This window comes from Peromyscus eremicus, unplaced genomic scaffold, assembly GCF_949786415.1.
Source record: "Peromyscus eremicus unplaced genomic scaffold, PerEre_H2_v1 PerEre#2#chrX_unloc_2, whole genome shotgun sequence".
Taxonomy (NCBI): domain Eukaryota; kingdom Metazoa; phylum Chordata; class Mammalia; order Rodentia; family Cricetidae; genus Peromyscus; species Peromyscus eremicus.
Genome location: NW_026734289.1, coordinates 2,189,918 through 2,216,505, shown reverse-complemented (window position 1 = coordinate 2,216,505; position 26,588 = coordinate 2,189,918). Strand labels below are relative to the sequence as shown.

The following is a 26,588-nucleotide window of genomic DNA, read 5'->3' as shown; positions in this document are numbered from 1 at the left end:
TACAGCTGCCCTCATTTAAATAACAATGCCCTTAAATCACCCAAATATTAGTTATTTTTTAAAAAATCAGGCTTATAGACTGTTATAAGACCTTAAGAAGCCAGGCAGTGGTGGCTCACATTTTTAATCCCAGCACTCAGGAGGCAGAGGCAGGCGGCACTCTGTGAGTTCAAGGCCAGCCTGGCCTCCAAAGTGAGTTCTAGGAAAGGCGCAAAGCTACACAGAGAAACCCTGTCTTGAAAAACCAAAAAAAAAAAAAAAAAGACCTTAAGAAATTAAATAAAGTTTATTGAAGCCAAGGGTAATCTCACAGCCTGACTTGCCATCTCCCACGGCCATCCCTAGAAATTAAAATAGTAATTGTTATAGACTTACAAGATTGCTCCTTTACCATACCTCCTCACCCTAAAGATTGTCAGCATTTTATTTTTCACTTGCCATCTCTCCCTGCCACAATGGATGTCAAAGCTGACATACAGTGCAGGAGATACAAATTCTGTTTATCCAGAATTCATTTTATTAGGCAGAGTTCCTCATTATGTGTACAGATTAACAATCAGAACTAACTGTCAATTATAGTTTCCTCAAAGTCACCCAACCCAATAATATATATATACATGTGTGTATACATATATATGTATATATATTTATGTACATATATTACAATACATTTATTGCACAGGTGATATTATATTATATTTAACTATGAAATTCGTGAGCACATAGATTGGAAGATAACTCTACAGGATATACTGGCACTTTTTCATATGTCTGTCCAAGAACTACAAATTCTCTCCCTATGGGAGCTTACCCAGTAGGCCGATGTCCTTATGATTTAATGGCTATGAAATGAGAAGTAATACAACATTTGTATCACTGCTTTTTAATTTTAGGAATGCCTAGTGCTCATAAATGGACAACGGCCTTACATATACTTCAAAAGCTCTTAAGAACTGGTGTTCAACTTTTCATATCTCCCACTACAGGCATTCCTTATTACCTGCCAGGTCAAGATATGATGGAAGGATCTCATCATACTTTAAAAAGCAAAATATCCTTATTCCAAAACGGAGATCTTAAATATTCATCTCCCCATATCTTAAATCATCTGCAACCCACAGATCCAGGGAGGCTGCCTAGCAGGGGGAACCCTAGGATGACTGTGGCTTATAATAAGTTTTGGTTTTGCCCAATGACTGGGCAAGGTTTAGTGAAACATTTCACTATTAGGATGAGAATTTGTACTGTATCATGCTGATGAAAGAAAATGCTGGCCATACTTTCAGGAGGGGAGGCTAAAATCTTTTTAGATTATGGATTAGCCTATAGAAAAATGTCTGCCATAAATCAAATAGTGAAGGGGAAGATGAATAGGAATCTCACTTACACAACTTAAATAAAACATAGCTCTCTGAACAGATGAAGATAGGTTTCTTCTGTATCCCAGAATCTAATCAATATTTATACGTATAATTCAGCTATTAATTGACTTAAATGGGCTTATTGGGAAATGTTATCATTTTTACTATTTTCTACAGAGAAAATATTTTACTGTTTAAAATAACTCTAGACTTTTGAATTATAACCTTTTTTTATGTTCAAGCTATCTGTGTATTACTTCTCATGCTCTGTTTGTAATCAATACATTCTGAAGACTATATGAGTTCTTTCCTCAGTCATTTCTCCACAAAGGTACAGCTAAGTCTCTAGGACTTTCTCCCTAGTAATTGGAAATGTCCGGATTTTTTCATAATATCAGGAAGAAGATATGCTTACATATTTCCACAGGACACTGACTTGCCTTATGGATCCTGGATTGCCTGGTCACACCATATGAGCAGGCCGCTGCAGGACAAAGGTGCTCTAAAGCTCTTAGTCTGAATACAGGCTGTTACTTACCTCTAGATTCTTAAATATTGGGATTTGACTTTAGGAATAAAGTGATACAATTCCAGATCCTTCTGATGAACTGTTCATCACTGATATCAAAACTTATAAAAATATGATTAGAAATAATAATTCTGCAAGGATGACTAGACTGCTACTCACATCACAAGGGGGCTACCTGGAAAACAGGACCCCAAGAAAGACAAAGGGATCACCCAATGACAGAGATATGGAATGAGATCTACATGAACAGCCTGGACATGAGTGGGGGTAGTGAAGGGTGAGGGTCGAGGGAAAGAGAGCTTGGGGGGGCAGGAGATCCCAGCTGGATCAACAACAGAGAGGGAGAACAAGGAATAGGAGACCATGGTAAAAGAAGACCACATGAGAATAGGAAGAAGCAAAGTGCTAGAGAGGCCCACAGAAATCCACAAAGATACCCCCACAACAGACTGCTGGCAATGGTTGAGATACAGCCCGAACTGACCTACTCTGGTGATGGGATGGCCAAACACCCTAATTGTCGTACTAGAAACCTCATCCAACTACTGAGGGATCTGGATGCAGAGATCCATGGCTAGGCCCCGGGTGGATCTCTGGGAATCCAATTAGGAAGAATGAGGAGGGTTTATATGAGCGAGAATTGTTGAGACCAAGGTTGGATAAAGCACAGGGACAAATAGCCAAATGAATGGAAACACATGAAATATGAACCAATGGCTGAGGGGTCCCCAACTGGATCAGGTCCTCTGAGTGGGTGAGACAGTTGATTGGCTTGGTCTGTTTGGAAGGCATCCAGGCAGTGGGACCAGAGCCTGTGCTCATTGCATGAGTCGGCTGTTTGAAACCTAGGGCCTATGCAGGATCGCTTGGCTCGGCCTGGGAGGATGGGACTGGACTTACCTGGACTGAGTCTACCAGGTTGATCTCAGTCTGCAGGGAAGGCTTTGCCCTGGAGGAGATGGGAATGGGGGCGGGCTGGGGGAAGGTGAGGGGAGTGGGAGGGGGAGAACAAGGGAATCCGTGGCTGATATGTAGAACTGAATTGTATTGCAAAATAAAAATAAAAAAATCCTACTAAAAAAAAATAATAATAATTCTGGCCTAAATATATTTTATTAATTTTGATCAAATAGTAAACAAAATTTGATATATGTAAATGATACATTTCAGATTCCATTTTCTGGCTATCCTGCTGTTTTGTTGAGACTCCAAGGATTCATAATTTTGCTTTGACAAAATTTACCACTGTTATCATATTGCTAATATGTCTAAAGATTTTGACTTTTTAAGAAGGTTATTATAAACTTCAGGAGATCAAAACTCACCAGCACTCACAAGCCAAGAAGGACTAGAAGAATTAAAACCTGACTACAGATTATTTCTCTCACATACAAATTTTCTGTGTTTCTTCAGCTGGGGGCCGTTTCCTCTCACTCTGGGCTGATGTACTCTTCTCTCATCAGCTAAAACCATGCATTTAATATTCCATAGTTACACCTGTGGTGATATTTTATTTGTACTGATATGTGATTTTATTTGTATGTTAATAAATAAAGTTGCCTGGGGGTCAGAGCTAATAGCAAGCCATAGCAGAAGCCTGGAAGTGGGGGTGAACACCTTTAATCCAGATCACATGACAGACAGATCTCTGTGTGTTCAAGGACACAGGCAGCATGGAGACACATATCTTTAATCTCAATACCAACCATAGAAGTCCTGGAGGTCTGTATAGACAGGCAGTGAAGAGGAGGTCATATGGTTGGGTTTACAGCCAATGAGAAGGCAGAACAGAAAGTCAATAAAAAAACAGATACACAGGAAGTAGGTCTCTTTCTGAGGGGAAGGACAGTAGCAGCAGGAAGGGTAAGAAGGTGGTTTTAAGTCTCAGCTCTCAGCTACTGCTCTGACCTCTTAAGCTTTTAACTCTGCATTTGACTCTATGTTTCTTATTAAATAAGTCTGTTCATCTACATCTGGTGCCCAGTGTTCGTGGTACAAATTCATGAAAAAGCCACTTGCCTGTGGCCTTTCGGGCCCCCGCTAACACCTGAGTTACACATAGCCAGTTGTGGCAGCTTGGTGGCCTGCCAGCTGACTGACTCCGTAGCTGGGGACAGCTCGGCCTAGGCCCCAGGGCTGACCAAGTGAATGTAGCTACACCAGTGCTATGAAAACCTCAGGCCTGCCAGAACTACTGCTAATTGCAGTAGCTACACGCAACTGCAGATAGAGCTGCTGTTGGCTGAAATGTCAAAGCACCTGGTCGGAGCTTAAGGAAGCCTGAGCCCAGGCTCGACTGGACTCAAGTGGGAACACATGGCTAGATATAAGCATTTAGACAGAACTCTTGGCTATGCTTTCTTGTTCTCTCTCTCTCTCTCTCTCTCTCTCTCTCTCTCTCTCTCTCTCTCTCTCATCACACCTCGGACACTAGGTAGCTGTTTTGAAATTCCCTCAGATTTCTACTGTTCTATGCAGACTTGGTAAGTCAATTAAGGTATCAGATATTTTAAAGGAAAAAACTATTTAAAAGAGAAAATTTTTTCCACATTAAAAAAAATGGGTTTTATGTGTACATTGGTAGAAAATTGGGCTTTGTTTGATAAAATTTTAGGCAGTCTGAAAATGGAACAACTATATGAGCAGATTAATGTTGATGGGATTATGCACATTATTACTTTCCTTATCCTTATTTTACTATTTAAAAAGATAGTCAATTTGAGTGCCAGGATAAAAGCTTCCAAAGACACCAACAGCTCTACCTTTAAAATGATTAACAGACAAGCCTGTATGGGTTCATCAATGGCCTTTAACAACAGAGAAACTGCAGGCTTTAGAAGAGCTGGTAGAAGAACACTTACATGCTCAGCATATTGCAGAATCAACCAGCCCTTGGAATTCTCCTGTATTTGTTATTAAAATACAGGAGAATTAAAATATTCTTAATTATATTACATTAAATTATCATATTAATTATAATATTAGTATTATAGTTAATATATTTTTAATTATTATAATTATCATAATAATATTAAACTATTATATTAATATTAAAATAATTAAAAATTAATATTAAAAAGAAATCTGGTAAATGGAGAATGGTAACAGACCTTTGAACATTTAACAAAGAAATTCAGCCAGTGGGCTCTCTACAACTTGGAACTCCTTTGCCTACTCTGTTACCAAAAGGATGGCCTCTCATAGTAATTGATTTAAAAGACTGTTTTTTTTTTCAATACCCTTACAAGAAAAAGACAGAGAAAGATTTGCCTTCATGGTACCTACTTACAATAATCCTCAACCAGTTAAGAGGTTTCAATGGAGAGTCCTCCCACAGGGAATGTTGAATACCCCAACCCTGTGCCAATATTTTATACAACAGCCTTTGGAAGTGACACGTAAAAAAATTCCTAAATCTCTAATTTATCATTATATGGATGATATTTTACTAGCTGACTCAAATGCAGATACTTTAGAAAGAATGTTTGAAGAGGAAAAGAAAATTTCGCCTTACTGGGTATTACAAATTGCTCCTGAAAAGATGCAAAGAGGAGATTCTATTAATTATTTAGGATATAAAATAGGTCTACAAAAAAATTAGACCCCAAAAGGTGCAAATTAGGAGAGATCGACTACAGACTCTTAATGACTTTCAAAGATTATTTTGAGACATTTCTCATTTATGAAATATTGTTGGGGTAAAAAATGATGAACTGAATAATTTGTTCAAAACCTTAGAAGGTGACAAGGACTTAAGTAGTCCAAGAGAATTATCACCTGAGGCTGAGAAAGAACTGGCCTTAGTAGAAAAGAAAGTACATGAAGGGCATGTATATCGTATTGATCCAAAGCTGGATTGCATTTTGGTTATTTTAATCTCTAGGCATTCTCCTACAGGAATATTAATGCAGAGGGAAGATATTATGTTGGAATGGATATTTTTCCCAAACAAACCAAATAAAAAATTAAAAACTTATGTGGAAAAAAATCTCTGACTTGATTTGGAAAGGAAAATTGAGACTTCATCCATTAGCAGGAATAGACTGAGTAGAAATTATCCTACCTTTAACTAAGGAGGATATTGAAAAATTATGGACAGAAAGTGAACCTTGGCAAAGAGCTTGCAGTAATTTTTTGGGAGAAATTAATAGCAAATATCCAAAACGCGATAGAATTAATCAAATAAAGAGAGATGATTGGATTTTGCCTTGAATTGTATGGGAAATACCCATATATGGAATTCATACATTTTATACAGATGCCAACAAACAAGGAAAGGCAGGTTACAAATCAGAAAATTTAAGTAAAGTGGTTCAAAGTCCTTATAATTCAGTTCAAAAATCGGAATTGTATGCTATTCTGTTGGTATTAATGGATTTTTCAAAACCTCTCAACACAGTTGCTGACTCTCAGTATGCTGAAAGAGTGGTATTACCTATTGAGACTGCAGAATTTATCCCTGGTGCTTCAGAACTAACTTCAATATTTATTCAATTACAAGATAGAATCAGGAAAAGGAGTCATCCTTTATATATAACTCAAATCCTATCCCATACTGGTCTGCCAGGCACTCTAGCACAAGGCAATGATAAGATTGATAAATTATTGACAGGAAATGTGCTGGAGGCCTCAGAATTTCATAAAAAACATCATGTCAATAGTAAAGGTTTAAAAAAGGATTTTTCCATTACCTGGCAACAAGCCAAGGAAATTATAAGGAAATGTCCTACATTTTCCTTTTACAAACAGACACCATTTCCAGAACAATGTAACCCAAAAGGTACTCAAAGGAATGAAATCTGGCAGATGGAGGTGTTTCACTTTTCAGAATTTGGAAAATTAAAATATGTACACCATACCATTGATACTTATTCAGGATTTCAATGGGCAACTGCTTTGAGATCTGAAAAAGCTGATTCTGTAATCACTCATTTACTAGAAGTTATGGCCATCATGGGTATACCTGCCCAAATTAAAACTGACAATGCTCCAGCCTATGTCAATGTTAAAATGAAACAGTTTTTTGCTTATTACAATATAAAGCATATTACAGGTATACCACATAATCCTACAGTCCAAGCAGTTATAGCAATATCAAACAGAACTCTAAAGGATATACTAAATAAACAGAAAGGAGTAACAAAAACCCCCAGAAATAGACTGCATAATGCTCTATTAACTTTGAATTTTCTCAGTCCTAATGAGAAAGGAACAACAGCTGCAGGGAGGCATTGCATAACAGAAAAAACTACAGAATTAAATCAGCCTATATACTTTAAGGATATGCTGACCTCAGAATGGAAACCAGAATATGTGTTCTGTTGGGGACGAGGTTTTGCTTTTGTTTCTACAGAAGATAAGCTGTGGATACCATCAAAATTGATAAAGTTTTGATTTGAACAAGGGAGACCTCTTAGAGGAGGTGATAGTTCATCAACCAACATGACTATACAATTTAAACTAACTTACATCTTTAACACATACTTTTTCACTTAATCAGACAATAACTTCTCGAAAGGGAACCTGCCCTAAATCAGTCTTGGGGAGAGGTTTTTGTTTTTGTCTTTTAGGAGAATGAAGGCTAAGGAATCTGAAGAACACTGGACAAATGAGACATCTGAAGAAAAAGGACAAATCATCTGTCCCAAGAAAAAGAGTAAAATGGCCTACTGGTATATCATTTATAAAATTTTATAAGTCTTCCTAAATGTTTGTTTCTGCTCTTCTCTAAAGAGATTTAACACTATTGGTCTTCCTGAACCCCCAGTTCAATTAAAATTTAAAGCTGACTTTGGAGTTGGAGAATGGCTCTCTCCTTTAAACTCAAGCAGGTTGTTAAAAGGAAAATGTAAACTCCCTGTATCATGCCAGAAGAAAGAGCCATCTTCTGCTATGGGACAGGAGAAAAACCAAATTAATTAAGGGACTATTCTATTACTACTAATCTCAATTCTTTGATTCTATTCTGATTTTTAAACTTTTCTTAAAGTATGAATTTTATATCAAAGTTTACAGAATTTATATATATTATGTATATATGTACATTTTAAACTTTGTTAAGACATTAATGGTCATATAGAGTACTAATTCTAGAAAAAAGGCTTCAATTAGCTGCTTATACATGTCTTTGTGTTCGAGTCTCTTATCAGTTTTCTTGCAGGAAATCACAGCCAGGCCTATCATCAACTGAAGTCTCCAGGAAGAAGATGGGGCCCCACAGCAACCACAATTCCACATGGACAATAATAATACCACTAAGCTGACAAACATCATCTACAGATCAGCTTTGCACTACAAAATGCTAAGAGCAGTTTTGAGAGGGCTAGCTGAGATGATCCACTTTCAAAGACTACTTAAATAGGACTTGAGATAAGTCCTTGACTTTGGCATTATGTTCAAACTGGACAACAAAGGAAATAGCTACCTTTCCTAGAATTTGACAATTAACCCAAAATTTTTCTTTTCAGAACAAAGATACATTCACCCACACCCAGCAGGAAGCAATTTTAAGAATACAATGCCCACATTCCCAAAGAGGTGGTGTGGAGCAGGTGGATTTTTGGTCTTTTAATGAGTTCTGTGTCTGGGATAATTTTCATTGTTTAGGAGGGTTGGTTACAAGTTGTTGTTAAGGGTTAGGAAAAGGGCTAAACAAAGGAGAATAGATTTAAGGTTCTTGTTTAAAAAAAGACAGTTACTAGTTTTAAATACTTTACACTGGATTGGATTTTTTTATTGTATACAAATTATATATATTTAGATTGATATTGTTAGAGAATGATATACGTAAATTTCTAATCTTGTTCAAGATATTGTACTTATACTGTTCATTTAACAATGTAATGCAATTTGCTGATCCTTGAATGTCATTATTACCAACTATCAGGATATAAAGAAGTGAAAGTTAGTAGTTAGACATTACAATAGAACTTGTAGTCATATTAGGTATGTTTTCAAGATTGAGCAGATATATTTTAGATAGACAGGTCCTCTTCAAACCCATCAGAGAGCTACAGAATATGGCATTTAAAGTGTTTTAATAACTTAGGAAATTTTTCTTTTTTGTTATGACTATGAGACATATTGGCTCCTGACAGTACCAATCTACTTCAGAGAAAATATAGGCATTGAAGAAACTGCATATGGAGTTAACTTTCATTGTGGCAAAAGTTAGCCACTGGACAACAAAGTGTCCTCAAATTAACTGCTGACAAATAGGACAAAATGGACAGACAGGACACAAAACAAAGGACTACCAATTCTTGCCAAGACAAGTGTGGTTGTGGCTTTAAAAAAAGGCATCTTCTGAAGCCAGGATAATATGGCACCATCCCTGAAGTGGCCTTTGCAATCGGGAAAAGGTACAGTGCCCTTTTCTCCAAAGAGAACTGAACAGACAGTGGGCCGATGGCTTCTGATGTGCAGTGGAACAGCAGCTGAAACAGTTATTCTTTTTATTTTATTTTACAATATAATTTAATTCTACAAATCCGCCATGGATTCCCTTGTTCTCTCCCATCCTGCCCCCTCCCCTCCCCCCCTACAAAACAGTTATATTTGAAGAGTAACTAAGATCACAACTCTCAGTGGTAGACTGGCATTTAATAGAGGGATGTGGAGAAGAATGGGATGCTGAGATGAAGTCACACACACACATAGCCAAGAAGAATGGACAGCTGAATTAAAAAAACATCAACAATCTCCAGAATTTAAAATCCTGAATCATGACATGACACTATTGGAATTCAGGTGTTTCTGGTATGTTGACTGCTCTCACCAAATGTGAGGTCGAACTGTTGACATTGTGTACATCCTAGTTCACAAATGAGTCTGTCAGATACGCTAAGCCTATAGGCTGAAGATGATGTCCCAACACTGTGGAGAAACCTCAGGTGACTGTCCAGGCAGCTGGCTGTTACTGTCAACTCACATGTTTTGGAAGTTGCTTGCATGCACTTCCTGTTTTTTATTTTTGTTAGCTAATATTATTTCCTTCTTGGGTCTCGGAGGGAGTTGAAGTTTAGTTAGTTATAACTGAAGATTAGTTAGGATAGAAAGTGAATTAGGTACATTTTGCACTTACCAAAATAGGATAGATAATGGAATTATTTTCTCTGAATTAGTCAAATAAAAATGCACTAGACATTTTTTAGGTATCTATTGCTTGTATATATGGTATATAGTTATTGTACTTTTGTATATAGTTTTCTTATATTATTATATCTGTTTTATTAAAATACAAAAGGGGAAATATGGGGATATTTTATTTGTACTGAAATGTGATTTTATTTCTATGTTAATAAGTAAATTTGCCTGGGGGTCAGAGCTAATAGCAAGCCATAGCAGAAGCCTGGTGGTGGTGGTGCATGCCTTTAATCCCAGCACTTGGGAGGCAGAGCTAGGTAGATCTCTGTGTGTTCAAGGATACAGCCAGCATGGAGACACTCACCATTTATCTCAAAGGAACCATAGAAGACCTGGAGTCCTGTATAAATGGGCAGTCACAAAGAGGTCATGTGGTTGGGTATACAACCAATGAGAAGGCAGAACAGAAAAAAGAATATAAAGACAGATACACAGGAAGTAGGGCACTCGCTAAGGAGGACAGCAGCAGCAGTGAAGGTTAAGGTTTTTAGCTCTTAGCTATTGCTCTGACCTCTTGGGCTTTTAACTCTGCAATTGACTCTGTGTTTCTTATTTAACTCGATGGTTACATCTACAAGCTGCAAAGGAAAAAGTTCAAGTAACATATGCAGGAAGACCTATCAGTATTACACCCAGCTTCTCAAAGGAGATTCTGAAAGCAAGAAGGTCCTAGACAGACCTTTTGCAAACACTAAGGGATCACAGATGCCAGCCCAGAATACTATACCCAGTAAAGTTTTGAATGACCACAGACAGAAAAGCAAAGTATTCCATGATAAAACCAGATTAAACAATACCTATCCACAAATCCAGCCCTATAGAAAGTACTAGAAGGAAAACTCCAACCCAAGGAAGTTAGCTGCTCCCACAAAAAGAAAAAGGCAATAAATAGCAGCAAATCTCAAAGAAGGAAAATGCATACACACAAACACCACCAACAAAAAAATAACAGGAATTAACAACCACTGGTCATTAATATCTCTTACTATCAATGGACTCAATTTGCCCATAAAAAGACACAGGCTAACAGAATGGATATGAAAACAGGATCCATCCTGCTGCTGCATACAAGAAACACACCTCAACTGCAAAGAAACACACTACCTCAGAGTAAAAGGCTGGGAAAAGAATTTCCAATCAAATGGACTTAAGAACCAAGCTGGTGTGGCTATCCTAAATTTTAACAACATAGACTTCAAACTAAAATCAATCAAAAGAGATTGGGAAGGCCATTACATACTCATTACAAGAAAGATCCACCAAGATGAAGTCTCAAATCTGAATATTTATGCCCCAAATACAAGGGCACCAACATATGTACAAGAAACATTAATAAAGCTTAAATCGCCCATCAAACTCCACACATTAGTAGTAGGAGACTTCAACATCCCACTCTCAATACTGGACAGATCTGCCAGATTGAAACTTAACAGAGAAATAAGGGATCTAACAGACGCTATGACTCAAATGGACCTAATAGATATCCACAGAATATCCCACCATAACAATAAAGAATATACCTTATCCGTAGCACCCCATGGAACTTTCTCTAAAATCAACCACATACTCAGTCACAAAGCAAATCTCAATAGATACAAAAAAGTTAGAATAACATCCTGTAGTCTATCAGACCACCATGGTTTAATGTTAGATTTCAACAACAACAAAAATTACAGAAGGCCTACAATCTCATGGGAACTGAATAATGCTCAACTGAATCACCAATGGGTAAAGGAAGAAATGAAGAAAGAAATTAAAGACTTCCTACAATTCAATGAAAATGAATGTACTACATACTCAAACTTATGGGACACTATGAAAGCAGTGCTAAGAGGAAAATTCATAGCACTAGATGCCCACATAAAGAAATTGGAGAAATCTCACACTAGTGACTAAATAGCACACCTATAAGCTCTAGAACAAAAAGAAACAAACTCACCCAGGAGGAAGAGATGCCAGGAAATAATCAAATTGAGAGTTGGAGTCAATGAAATACAAACAAAGAGAACAAACCAAAGAATCAATGAAACAAAGAGTTGGTTCTTTGGGAAAATGAATAAGATAGACAAGCCCTTATCCAAACTAACCAAAAGGCAGAGAGAGAGACTGAATCCAAATTAACAAAATCAGAAATGAAAAGGGAGACATAACAACAGACAATGAGGAAATCCAGAGAATCATCAGGTCATACTTCTAACACCTGTACTCTTCAAAATTGGAAACACACAATTTTTCTAGACAGGTACCACATACTAAAGTTAAATCAAGACCAGATAAACAATTTGAATAGACCAATAACCCCTAAAGAAATAGAAACAGACATTAAAAATTTCCCAACCAAAAAAATCCCAGGACAAGATGGTTTCAACACAGAATTCTACCAGATTTTTAAAGAAGAGTTAATACCAACACTCTGCAAATTATTCCACACAATAGAAACAGAAGGGACATTACCAAACTCCTTTTATGAGGCTACAGTTACTCTGATTCCCAAGCCAAACAAACATTCAACAAAAAAAGAGAATTACAGACCAATCTCCCTCATTAACATGGATGCAAAAATACTCAATAAAATATTGGCAAACCAAATCCAAGAACACATAAAAAAAAAGTATCCACCATAATCAAGTAGGCTTCATCCAAGACATGAAAGGATGGTTGAACATACTACATTTACTGTAAATTTATAATTTACAGCAAGAAAACAGCCAACATCAAAAAGTTCAAAGAGATTCTACTAAAAGCAGTAACAAGACAATGCTGTTTACTCTCTCCATATTTATTCAATATAGTACTTGAAGTTCTCTTGAGTTTCTCTCCATCAAGCTTTTGGCTTGCTGTAAATTGCCTTTATTATGTTTAGGTATGTTCCTTGTATTGCTGAACTCTCTAAAACTTTTATCAAAAAGGGGTGTTGGATTTTGTCAAAGGCTTTCTCAGCATTTAATGAGATGATCATGCGGTTGTTTTCTTTCAGTTTGTTTATATGGTGTATTACATTGACAGACTTTCATATGTTCAACCATCCTTGCATCCCTGGGATGAAGCCTACTTGGTCATGGTGGATAAATTTTTTGATGTGTTCCTGAATTCGGTTGGCCAGTATTCCATTGAGTATTTTTGCATCAATGTTCATGAGGGAGATTGGTCTGTAATTTTCTTACTTTGTTGCATCTTTGTGTGGTTTGGATATTAGGGTAACTGTAGCCTCATAAAAAAATTTGGGCAGGCTTTTGGGAATCTGGTGCCTGTGGTGTGATGCCTTGTGCAGCCTTGGTGCAGTGGGAAGGGGCTTGGACTTGCTCGGGCTTAGTGTGCTGGGCTCTACTGACTCCACATGGGAGACCTTGATTTGGGAGAGGTGGGGATGTCGGGTGGCTTGGAAGAGAGGGCTGGTGGTTGGAGAAGGAAGGAGGTGGGATCTGTGGGTGGTATGTGGAGTGAGTAGACAATTTCTTAATAAAGAAAAATGAAAAAAAAAGAGAAAGAAATGGTTCATGTCTCAGTGGTTAACAGCATTTTTCTCTTGCAGAGGACCAAGCTTCAATTCCCATAACCTACTTAGAGGCTCACAACATTCTTTATCTCCAGTTCCAGAAGAACTGACACCTCTTCTGATCTCTGTGGGTATGACATACATGTAGTGTGCATATATATGCAGGAAAACTCATACCTTATAAGCAAACTATGAAGTTCTTTGGCATGTGTCCAAAGTTCTTGACATCCTACCCCAGATACTTGCTCAGTCTTGTTCATTACCACTCTATTCACATAGACTAGGAAAGAGAAATAAGCTAAATAGCTTTCAACTAATGAAGAGGTAATGAGAATGCAGTACATATACACTTAGAAATACTATTTATCTGTAAAGAAAATGAAATCTAGAGGCAAAGGGATGGAACTAGAAAATATTGTATTAAGTGAATTAACCCAGACACAGAAAGTCAAATGGCACATGTTCCCATTCTTCTGTGATTCCTAACTCCAAATCTTCAGATGTGAATATTAAACCTGAGTAAATTCAGAAACTATGAAAGTCAAGTGATAGCACAGAGGGGAGGGCATGGGAAGGAGCCCTAGAATGAAGAATAACAATATACAAATGATGTGAGGGGAAATAGTGAAAACAGGGGCGATTTTCATTGGAGTGGAGAGAAGGTAGTCAATACAAATGGGGATGGAGGGGAAGAGGTGGAAATAACAGTAAGGTTGCTTGAAAAAAGCCACAGCAATTGTGCTGGCTAGTTTTGTGTCAACTTTACACAAACTAGCATCATCTGAGTGGAGGGAGACTCAACTGAGAAAATGCGTCCAAAAGATTGGGCTGTAGGCAAGACTGTAGGGCATTTTCTTAGTTAGTGATTGGTGGGTATGGCCCAGCAAACTGTGGTTGGTACAATCTCTGGGCTGGTGGTTCTGGGTTCTATACGAAAGCAGGCTGAGTAAGGCATGGGGAGCAAGCTAGTAAGAAGTATTCCTTCATGGCCCTTGCATCAGCTCCTGCCTCCAGGTTCCTGTCCTGACTGATGAACAGTGATATGGAATGTAAGCCAAATAATCCCTTTCCTCCTCAACTCATTTTTGAGTCATGGTGCTTCATCACAGCAACAGAAACCCTAAATAAGAAAATGATTATTTATCTAAAATTACTTGTGTGTGTGTGTGTGTGTGTGTGTGTGTGTGTGTGTGTACATCTGTACTTTAAATGACAATTCCCCCACCTCAGATGTCAATGTTTCTACAAAAAGCCATAGACTGTCTAGCAAAATCTCTAGTAACAGGGATGAAAAACTCCCTTTTGAGTTGTTGGTAAGGGGAGTTTGAAAGTCCCAAAACAATATGGGGTATTGACATTGCCCTTGACCATCTCACAGAAGTTGGAGGTAAGTCTGTCTCTCTTGCTGAAAATACCATGTGCTTCAGACACAGGACTGGAAGGATCCAAGCTGGAACTGACCTAAAAGTCTGCACCCTGAGGACTAGTTTTCACAGTACTGGGTGCTGTTCAATCAGCCAAGGGAAGGAAACAACAAATACACCTAACCAGCTGTGACATCAAAGTACCACAAAGACCAGCTTGGCAAAAAATCATTAAGTATGTACTGTGGAATAATTGTTTTGTACACTGTGAAGATGTGTCTTTGTCAAGGCACCTTCTGATATCTGTAATAAAGAGCTGAATGGCCAATAGCTAGGTGGAAAGAGGTTGGACAGGACTTCCAGGCAGAAAGTGAGGAAGAGAGATGAATCTACGCATGTGATAGACACCAGGGCACATGGAGAGGAAACAGGAGTTGCAAGACGGAAAAGAGGTAAAAAGTCATGAGGCAAAACATAGATTGATATAAATGGGTTAAGTTATGGGAGCTAGTGGGACAAGCATAAGCTATAGGCTGAGCCTTTCATAATTAATAGTATGTCTCCATGTCATTTCTAAAATTGTGAGCTGAGGGCCCAAAGGAAAAAAACTAGGCCTATAAGTATGCATCATAACTCTTACATCTTGACCATAACCAACAGAATACTGAGGATGGTAGCACATGTGCTTAATCCCAGCATGCAGGAGCCAGAGGCAGGGCGATTTCTGTGATTTTGAGGCCAGCCTGGTCTACACAATGGTTTCCAATCTAGCTAGGTCCAGACTGTAAAACCTTGACTCAAAAAAAGGAGATAATGAAATTGGGTTGTAATTAAAACCATGATTTTTAATGTATCTATTGTCCCAAATTGTATATTTTGGCTCAGTGCTATGCTGGGAAGGATCAAGAAGTGAGTGGAACGTCCTAATTTTCTCTTCGCTTGTTCACTGACTCACTTACAAAGTGAGGGGACCTCTGCTGGCCTTGCTGTCTTCTGCCACATTTCTTTTTTTATTTTAATTTTTATATACTTTTTTTTTCATTTTACTTACCAACCCCAGTTCTCCCTCCCTCCCCTTCTCCTGCTTCCTCGCAAGTTCTCCTCATCTCATCCTCTGGCAATGGGACCAGGTCTTATCCTGGGTACACGAAATGGCTTTATTTTTTAATTTTTTAATTCAATTTACATACCAACTACAGATCACCTTCTCAACGCTCTTCCAATTCCTCCCTCCTTTCCCCCCAATGACCCATGCCCTCCTCCAAAAGGGTTAGTCCTTCCATGGGGGAACAGGAAAGCCTGGTACATTTAGTTGAGTCAGGACCAAGCTCCTCCACCATGCGTCAAGAGTGAGCAAGGTGTCCCACCACAGGTAATGGAATCCAGAAAGCCAGATCATGCACCAGGGATAGATCCTGACCACACTGCCAGGGGCCCCTCAAAGAGACCAAGTTTCTCCCGCATGCAGAGGGTAGTATAGTCCCATGAGGGCTCCACAGCTGTTGGTCTAAAGTTCGTGAGTTTCCACGAACTTGGTCCAGTTGTCTCTGTAGATTTCCCCATCATGAGCCTGACCCCGTCTTCCTCATTCTTATTCCCTCTCTCAACTGGCTCCTGGAGCTCGGCCTGGTTCTTGGTTGTGGATTTCTTTACCTGCTTCCATCAGTTACTGGATGAAGGCTCTATGATGACAGGATATTTATCGATCTGATAACCAGGTTACGCCAGTTCAGGCACCTTCTCCACTATTGCTAGTAGTTTATTCTGGGGTCATCCTTGTGGATTCCTGGAAATTCCTCCAACACCAGGTTTTTCCCTAGACCCATAATGGCACCCTCTATCCAGACATCTCTTTCATTACTCTCCCACTCCAATTTCCCTAGGTTAACCATGTTCTCAATCCCCAAACCCTTCCCCCACTGCCCCCCTCACCCCCAGTTTACTCATGTAGATATCCTCTGTTTCTCCTTCACAAGGTGATCCATGTGTCCCTCTAAGGGTCCTCCTTGTTTCCTAGCTCATGAACTCCCTTTTTAGAGCACATTCCCTGTGGTGTGATGCCTTATTCTGCCTTGTTCCTATGATAACACATGTGAAGAGGGACCTTCTCTAAGTCTACAGAACTAAGATCACAGAAACTAACCAAGAAATCTATCATTTTATCCCAATCATGAGCTCCTTGTCAGGTCCCTCTTTAATAAAGAACAGGCCTAAAACAAAACTCCAGGTTGTTGTATAGTCTAATTTTTTATCACTACCAGAAGAGTTTCTGAGAAATTTCAAATTAAAATGCATCTTTGTCTCAAGTTACCCCCTCCTATCGGTCTTATCTATAATGTTGTTCAGAGAGAACAGTTAAGAGCCTCACTTCATAGAAGAGACAAACTAAGTTCAATGACTTGAGAAGAAGGTTTTGTTTTAATGTGTCCTTTAGAGATTTTTTAAGTGCTTCTTTCCTATACAAAAGAAGAATTATTCTCAAAGCAAATATTGCAAGACAGCTAAGTTCTACTTCCTTAAGACAGCATATTTTGACACCACTGAAAGTTGCAAAGCAGAAAAAAAGCAGGCAACAAGTGAAACTCAACTCAAAATGCTAACAATGCCTATGATGAAACCTGGAATGACCTCTAACTACAAATTATACCCCGGAGACCAGAACACCATGGAAGACCATTGATCATGAGTTAAATACAGAGAGCTGCTCTCCAGAACTGCCTTTTCAAACATTAAAAAATTAATTGAACATTATATTTGGAAGGGAGGAGATGTATGAAGATGGATTAGACGATTCTACACATAGGGAAAACATTCTAATTAAGAGACTTTAAAAACTATTGTAATTGTTTATTTGATACTAGCAACGGGGTCAGTTATCATAAAGTATTTCTCTTCATCACAAAATAGTAAGGATTTCAAAGTCCAAAGGGAAAAATCTAGAAACTTTAAAAATTTGTTTGAACTGAGCCCTAATTCTAATAAAAAGGGTCTCCAAAATCTGGAGTAGAATTATCATACTCCATAATGAAATGCTTGAGTTCTTCAACATGTTGCTCACCTATTTCATGCAAACTCTGCTTCATTGCAAACTGTATAGATTTTTCTAAGGAACGATCCTTTTCAACCAGCCTTTCCACCACCATCCGGAAAGTTTCACAGACTTGTCGGTAAACCTTCTCAATCTCCGTGATTTTTGATGCAATCGCTTTTGAGCGACTGCTAAGCTGCCTGTCTTCACACAATTCTGGGCCAGCTCTTGTGTTGGACTCGGGTTCTTCTGTCTGGTTGATACATAACGGTGCCTTGGATCCCGTCTCAAACTCGGACATTTCAGCCAAGTTATTTTCTTCTGACTTCTTGGGATTTTCATTAGCCCCCTTGCTTGCAGCATCAGCCTGTTCCTTCTCAGTCAGCCGGCTGGGGCTTTTTAACACCTTGGATGAAGAACCTGAAGGCACAGTATCTCTTGATGTTTTCAAAAACTGGATGGCTCTCTCTTTACATCGATGTCGAGACTGATGGAAGGAGCGCATCCTGCTTCTACTGCTGAGACTGGAGCCAAATCTGCTGTGTAGGGAGTCCTTCCTGCCCACACGTGATTCTCTCAAAAAAGGAGCGCCCCATTTATGGGGAGATCGTTGTCTTGAATAATGGGAAGAATATAAACGTCTTCTTCTAAAGTCGTTTATCATGACCCTGTATTGAGGCTGTCGGCTTGTGGCATACTCATCTCTTGACCATCGGTAGCCATAAGGGCCTCTTTTGTAGGGTGGGCCACTTCTTGGATTCTGAGAAAAACAGCAGCCTTCATCACTTTTTTGGTAATCAACGTGACAGTAGTATCTACTGTAGCCTCCTTCATCGGGTCTGGCTAGCAGAGATGGTCTCTTGTCTCCCAGAGGTGGTCTCTTCGGCACGTTAATTAATCCACGGTTGCCATCACTGGAATGGCAACAAGGAGGCGCTTGTTTTCGTGGAAGTCGCTTGTAGTCATAGCATCCCTGCGCTTGATTTCCTGGAAGTTGCTTGTAGTCACACCATCCTTCAGACCACATCTCATCTCGTGGAAGCCACTGGACTTCTGTGAACAGAAATGTGTACTTCCCTTCCTGTTCACTTTCAATTTCCAACCATACTCATGGCTCAGTTCAAGAATCTGTTATTGTCTTAAAATTCGTCCTTGGAACTCTATAACACGAACGTTCCACCACTGCTTCTGAAACCTCATCAACAGCTCTCTAATTAGACTTAGGACCACTCAACAGCAGGGAAATCATGCCAGGTGCTTGAAAGCTAGGAAATTAGCTGGGGCTAGTGAGGTCATGCGTCCTAGAGGAGAATGCAGTACTGCTACTTGACTAAATCAGTATAATTCCTAAGTGAATTCCAGTTACTACAAATAGTGTAGCTCTCACCCCTCACCAAAAAAAGCTTCTCTTTGCAAAATAGAGACCATTGCACAAAATCACAACCACTCAAATTCAGAGAACAAGTGATTGTGGGGTGTCTAGCCCCAAGATACACACACACACACACACACACACACACACACACACACACACACACACATATATATATATATCAACTCCTTTGCCTAAGGCTCAGAGAGCATTATTAAGAGGAAGAGGAAAGTTTGTAGGAACCAGAAATCAAAGGGAAGCTTCAAGCATGATATTTCAACAATATGACTGCCTGAACAAGACCTGAATAAAGACAATACCAATCAATATGCTCACTTGAAAGGGGGAAATCTCATAGAGTTCACCCCTAAAGAAAGAACTACAGACTGCTAAAGAATTAGTCTTCCCCAGGGATGACCCTTTTAACTGGTTACCAATATCAAGTCGTTGCTCTGAATCATATACATATACAAGAAACACTAAATAGACTGGGAATGCTGTAATTATATATTTATGGGTGTGTGTGTGTGTGTGTGTGTGTGTGTGTGTGTCTGTGTGTGTGTGATAATTAAGGAAATAAGATCATAAATTTGAAAGGTAACCATGAAGAGAGGATATAGAAGGGAAGGAAATAGAAAAGGAAAGAATGTGATTGTATTATCATCTTTAAAAATTTAAAAATTGAATAAAATATAAATAAACATTGAAAACATACAAGGAAAAGAACATAAACACATAAAATATTTATTTAACAGTGAACAAATGTAAAATGATTTAAAATTAATTTATGTAATAGCAAAAAATCATAATATTCTAATAAAATTCACTAGTGAAAAATATAAAGTATCTTAAAATACAAGCTTATAAAATATTTATTTAACATATTGTACAAATGTAAAATGAATTAAAATTAATTTATGTAACAGGAAAAAATCATAATGTCATAACATTGTATATAGTTTTTCTTACATTAGTTATAACTTTTGTCCTTTTTTCTTTTTATTAAAATAGAAAAGGAGAAATATGGTGATATTTTATTTGTACTGAAAAGTGATTTTATTTGTATTTAATAAACAAAGTTGCCTGGAGATCAGAGCTAATAGCAAGCCATAGCAGAAGCCCGGCAGTGGTGGCAGACACCCTTAATCCAGATCACATGACAGACAGATCTCTGTGTGTTCAAGGATACAGCCAGCATGGAGACACATGTCTTTAATCTCAATACCAACCATAGAAGACCTGGAGGTCTGTATAGACAGGCAGTGATGAGGAGGTCATGTGGTTGGGTTTACAACCAATGAGAAGGCAGAACAGAAAGTCAATAAAAAGACAGATACACAGGAAGTAGATCTCTTTCTGAGGGAAGGACAGTAGCAGCAGGAAGGGTAAGAAGGTGGTTTTAAGTCTCAGCTGTCAGCTACTGCTCTGACCTCTTAAGCTTTTAACTCTGCATTTGACTCTATGTTTCTTATTTAATAAGACTGTTCATCTACATCTGGTGCCCAGTGTTTGTGGTACAAATTCATGAAGAAGCCACTTGCCTGTGGCCTTTTGGCTCCACTTACTACAAATAAGTGTCGCTCTCACCCCTCACCAAAAATGCTTTTCTTTGCAACAGAGAGAGACCACTGCAGTAAACCACAACCACTCAAATTCAGAGAACAAGTGTTTGTGGGGCATCTAGCCCCAATATATATTCTACAACTTCTGTGCCTAAGGTGCAGGGAGCATCATTAAGAGGAGGAGGAAAGATTGTAGGAACCAGAAATGAAAAGGAAGCTTCACAATATTTCAACAATATGATTGCCTAAAAAAAAACTGAACAGGGACAATACCAATCAATATGCTAAGTTGAAAGCGGGAAATCTCACAAGGTTCCAACCCTAAACAAAGAACCACAGGCTGCCGGGCAGTGGTGGCACAAGCCTTTAATCCCAGCACTCGGGAGGCAGAGCCAGGCGGATCTCTGTGAGTTCCAGGCCAGCCTGGTCTGCAAAGTAAGTTCCAGGAAAGGCGCAAAGCTACACAGAGAAACCCTGTCTCAAAAAACCAAAAAAAAAAAAAAAAAAAGTAAAAATAAACCAAAAAAAACCCCCTGTAAACAAAGAAAAAAAAAGAACCACAGCTGCTAAAGAATTAGTCTTCCCCAGGGATGATCCTTTTAACTGGTTCCCAATATCAAGTGGTGAGTTCTGAAATCATATACATATACAAGCAACATTAAATAGACTCAGAAGATTGTATTTATATATTTGCGCGCGCGCGCGCGTGTGTGTGTGTGTGTGTGTGTGTGTGTGTGTGTGTGTGTGTGTGAAAATTAATGAATAGAGATCATAAATTTGAGAGGCACCCAGGAGGAGAGGATATGGAATGAAATTAAACAGAAAAGGAAAGGATGTGATTGTATTTTCACTTCTAAAATTTTAAAAAATTAAGTAAGACATAAATATACGAAGCACCGCCATTTTTACTGCTCGGTCTAGGAGCGAGAAGCTGAGAGTTGAAGTTATCTGCTTCCATCCTTTGTGCATACCCTGCTGGAGCTGCTGCCACTATGGATGATTTGGAGGATCTGGTGTATCAGGCAAAGCTGGCAGAGCAGGCCTGGCGAAATGATGAAATGATGGAATCAATGAAGAAAGCAGCAGGGATGGACCTGGAGCTGACAGTTGAAGAATGAAACCTTATATCTGTTGCATATAAAATGTGATTGGAGCCAGAAGAGCAACCTGGAGAATAATTAGCAGCATTGAAGAGAAGGAAGAAAACAAGGGAGGAGAGGACTAACTAAAGATGATTCGAAAGTACCAGCAATTGGTTAAAACTGAGATCAAGTTAATCTGTTGTGACATCCTGGATGTACTGGACAAACACCTCATTCCAGCAGTTAAAACTGGCGAGTCCAAGGTTTTCTATTATAAATGAAAGGGGCCTACCACAGGTATCTGGCCGAGTTTGCCACAGGAAATGACAGGAAGGAGGCTGCAGAAAACACCCTCGTGGGTTACTAAGCTGCTAGTGCCATCACCATGACAGAACCCCCTCCAAAGCACCCCATTTGTTTAGGTCTTGCTCTCAACTTTTTCATGTTCCACTATAAAATTCTTAATTCCCCCGACCATGCCTGTAGGTTGGCAAAAGCAGCTTTTGATGACGCCATTGCAGAACTGGACACACTGAGTGAAGAAAGCTCTAAGGACTCTACGCTTTTCATGCAGCTGCTACCTGATAACCTGACGCTCTGGACCTCAGACATGCAGGGCGATGGTGAAGAGCAGAATAAAGAAGTGCTGCAGTATGTGGAAGGTGAAAATCAGTGAGACACAATAAAGCCAACAAGAGAACACATCTCTGACCACCCTCCCTCCCCTCCGCTTCCCTGGGAAGTTCCCCATTGTCACTGAGAACCAGCAAATTTGACTTTCATATTTGGTCTCAGAATTTAGGTTCCTGCCCTGTTGTTTTTCTTTTTATTCTCCCCTCCCCCTTTTTTAAAACAAAAAACAGTTTCAGAAGTTCTTAAAGGCAAGAGTGAATTTCTGTGGATTTTACTGGTCCCAGCTTTTAGGTTCTTTACAACACTAACAGGACTGCATAGAGGCTGTTTCAGCATTACTGTATTGCTCCAGCCACAGGCAGCAACATCATCATTAGAAATGGAAATGACGTTTGAAAGCCATTAGACTTCTAGGTGATGCATCTAAGAAAGATTAATCGCACAATAGAGGCAAATGTAAAATGAATTTTTAAAATTAATTTATATAATAGCAAAAAATCATAATATTCTAATAAATTTCACTAGTGAAAAATTAAAGTACCTTAAAATACAAGCTTATAAAATATTTATTTAAAATATTGAAAATGTAAAATGAATTAAAATTAATTTATATAATAGGAAAAAATCGTAATGTCATAACAATGTGGTCTTTTATTTTCACTAACCCTATTGCTGAAGATACCCATATTTGAGTCATAGAACATGGCAGAATCAAGTTGGTAATGACCTAAATGTTTCATCCCTGCTGGCTACTTTTCATGTGCTGGAAGGTGCTATGCAAGCTACCAAAGGAGAGCAGTAATCATCAGTCACACCTATCTATGAAACCTATGAGCCACAACAATGATCAGCCTGACACATGGTCATTGGTGTAATAGTAGCTCAAACAGTATTGGTGTAACCAACCATTTTTGATTGGATTTGAGTTCCTCTCCACAAGATGAAACCCATACTAGCACAGTTATCAGACCAAGAACATACAGCTAGCAGTCATAGGCCCTAGGGGAGAACTTACCACTATCATGCTGCTAAATGGACATAGTATTAAAGTGAATCATCATTACAGCCATAGATCAATGTATCTCTTATCCCTCATCTAAGGAGCTTTGATTTACAGTAAATGGTGGTTAACATCGTGGCCCACAACTGGCCAAGGTGCAGAGAATAAGAGACAGAAGAATGCTCAGCCCTAAAGGGAACCTATGTTCCTCATCCTACCCTTACAAAGTTCAGAGATCATTGAGGAAGAGGACAAAGAAAGAGTATAATAATCTGAGGTGGTGGAGGAATACAAGGAACATCTGGACACAGTAGGGCAGATGCACATATGAACTCACACAAACTGCAACACCATGAAAAAGAAAACAAACCTGTGCAAGCCCAAGGCAGACCAAATCCCAGCATGGAAGTGGGAGCTGGGCACACAATCCCTGCTGTGGGATGGTCTGTTTGTCAAGTGTGTTGCTAATTAGTCAATAAATAAAACACTGATTGGCCATTGGCTAGGCAGGAAGTGTAGGCGGGACAAGGAGGAGAATAAAGCTGGGAAGTGGAAGGCTGAGTCAGAGAGACACTGCCAGCCACCATGATGACAAATAGCATGTGAAGATGCCGGTAAGCCACGAGCCATGTGGAAAGGTATAGACTTATAGAAATGGATTAATTTAAGCTTAAGAACAGTTAGCAAGAAGCCTGCCACGGCCATACAGTTTGTAACCAATATAAGTCTCTGTGTTTATTTGGTCGGGTCTGAGTGGCTGTGGGACTGGCAGGTGAGAGAGATTTGCCCTGACTGTGGGCCAGGCAGAAAAACTTAAGCTACAAATCCCCCACCTGCTGCCAAGCCTCATGACCTGAGTTCAATCCCTGGGACCCACATGGCGGATGAAGCAATTCCCACAGACTGCCTCAGATGCAAAGTAGTATAAACAATGGAATAGGAATCCAGAGTTCAGAGTTGAGTTCAGATACTTTCATTGATTAGAAATCAGACTGATTTTTCCAACATTGACCTTATTTTTTGTTTTGTTTTGGGTTTGGGTTTTTTATAGGGGGCTTTTGTTTGTTTTGTTTTGTTTTACCTAGAAAAGACAGAAATTAATTTGGAACACAGTAACCAGATGTTGGGCCCTGGCCCCCGTTTTTGGGGAGCTGTTACCTTGCTTGCTGACCTTGATCAGATGTCCTCCCTATGCTAATTCCCTGCCGGTTTCATTCCTGCATATTGGTGGAATGCTAGAATATAAAACACCTGTAGCCTACTTTTGCCCTCCCAGGTTCTTCCACTGTACTGTAAGTCTGTATTTAAGGCCTCCCCCCTCCTTCAATAGGGGGCATTCTACTGAGAGGAATGACCCTCTGTCTTGTCTCTCTTTTTAATCCTCAGCCTCTCGCTCGGACATGGTGAATGGGTAGTAACTTGGGCGTCGCTACAACCAGAAAGCTTCTGAAATCTGATATTTGTCTTCTTTTGAGTCTATAAAAAACTTTGCTAATATGAGTTTATGATACTCCTGTTCGCTGAACAACAATGTCAGGTAATTTGATATTTAGCCAATAAATAAAAACTTATTAATGTACTTGTGTCTATTGAATTACTCTTGTCAGAGAACAGGATGAGTTAAATCAATCTCCCTTTAATGAGATCTTTCTTCATGAACATATTAATGGTGGATATTTCAGAGTGAGACTTCAAACAAGGTGAATCTTATGGTGATGCAGTCTAAAACCAACAGTGTCCTGATGGATTAAAAAGGAACAATGGTCTTGATAGAGAATTAGATGACCTGGATAAACCTTCAAATGCAAAACATAAAAATACTAAAAAATAACCTAAAGTCTCCACCGATACCTGCTTACTGACAAAACAAAAGAATATTTAGTCTAAGCAATAAATGATGGTAAAATCTCTGAGAACTTCAACTGACTTGCTTCCAAGAGAATTGGGTGAGATTGAGTTAACTCTCAGAATCATGGGGAAATTCAAGGGCTTCAAAGCCCAACAGAAGATCCCCCATAAGACTAGGACAGGAAAATTTACTCCAGCATAAGGCAAACTAAGAAGTAAACCCTCATGGACAATCCAACCCCAAGAGAGAAGCCTGGAGAACTACAGGTAAATTTGCTAGTATCAACCTTTTTAGTGAGTACAAAAATAAAGCCTCAGAATTCATAACCACAAAGAGGTACATATGAGTAAGTCTAATTCACACTAACTTAATTGTGCCACAAAACCTCAAACCAAGAATTTAATTCATATAGATTCCAGACTCACAGAAGAAAACTAAAATCATTTAGAGGAATGTCCTTTCTCTCAGCTCTCAAACATTCCATTGAATTTTTTCTGAGAAATGATAATGTTATATATACAAAAATTCTTACCTAATTTAGGAAACAAGACTGAAAAAGACAATAGAAAATTTAGGCTAGTGGATCATTATACATTAGAATTATTAGATATAAAACATAAAACGTAGTTAAATATAGCTTAATGAAAACAAAATGTTTAAACATACGAGTAAAGACCAGGCAAATAGAGAAAAGTATATACTTTCTGGAAAATTAAGATGATTTAAATAACCTCAACATTTTAAAGATAGTAGAACACATAGTGAGTACTTACGATATTTTGTTGAAGGAATAAATGATTATAAAAAATGTATTACCATAAGCACAAAAAATCTTGAAATGATAAGAGAATGTTGTGTTTTGCTAAATGGGTCCATTACCAATGAAAACTCGAGGATCAGATATTGGGTCAAAACCTTATGGATCAAAGAAGCACAGGAGGAGTGACCAGCTGACCTTCTCTTTCTTACCAGAGACCCACCCAGTACACCTATCCACATGTCCCAGGTCAAAGAGAGCTCTTGAATTCCAAGTCCCTCCCTCCTCCTTCCTGTCCAACTTCCCTATCTGTACTCCTGGCTTCTCTATGGCTAATTCCAGTCAGTTAGCCACTGGTTCCACCCCCTCATTCAACGTTAGCACTATTAACATAGTCTAAGAGTGTCACA

General features: G+C 38.7%; 1 protein-coding gene and 1 pseudogene across 1 annotated transcript; one reads left to right on the top strand and one right to left on the bottom strand.

Moving 5' to 3' along the window:
• Positions 1–17,870: 17,870 nt before the first annotated feature.
• Positions 17,871–19,042, bottom strand: LOC131901043 (periphilin-1-like). The gene has a single exon (XM_059252355.1). It carries the CDS (start codon positions 18,948–18,950, stop codon positions 17,871–17,873), a length of 1,080 nt encoding a protein of 359 aa, XP_059108338.1. The 5' UTR covers positions 18,951–19,042.
• Positions 19,043–21,849: 2,807 nt separating this feature from the next.
• LOC131901075 (14-3-3 protein epsilon-like) lies at positions 21,850–22,673 on the top strand (annotated as a pseudogene).
• The last annotated feature ends 3,915 nt before the right edge of the window (positions 22,674–26,588 follow it).

What these genes read in the sequence shown, in the direction of transcription:
- LOC131901043 (XM_059252355.1), bottom strand. Translation starts at nt 18,950, where the DNA reads ATGTGGTCTGAAGGATGGTGTGACTACAAGCAACTTCCAGGAAATCAA.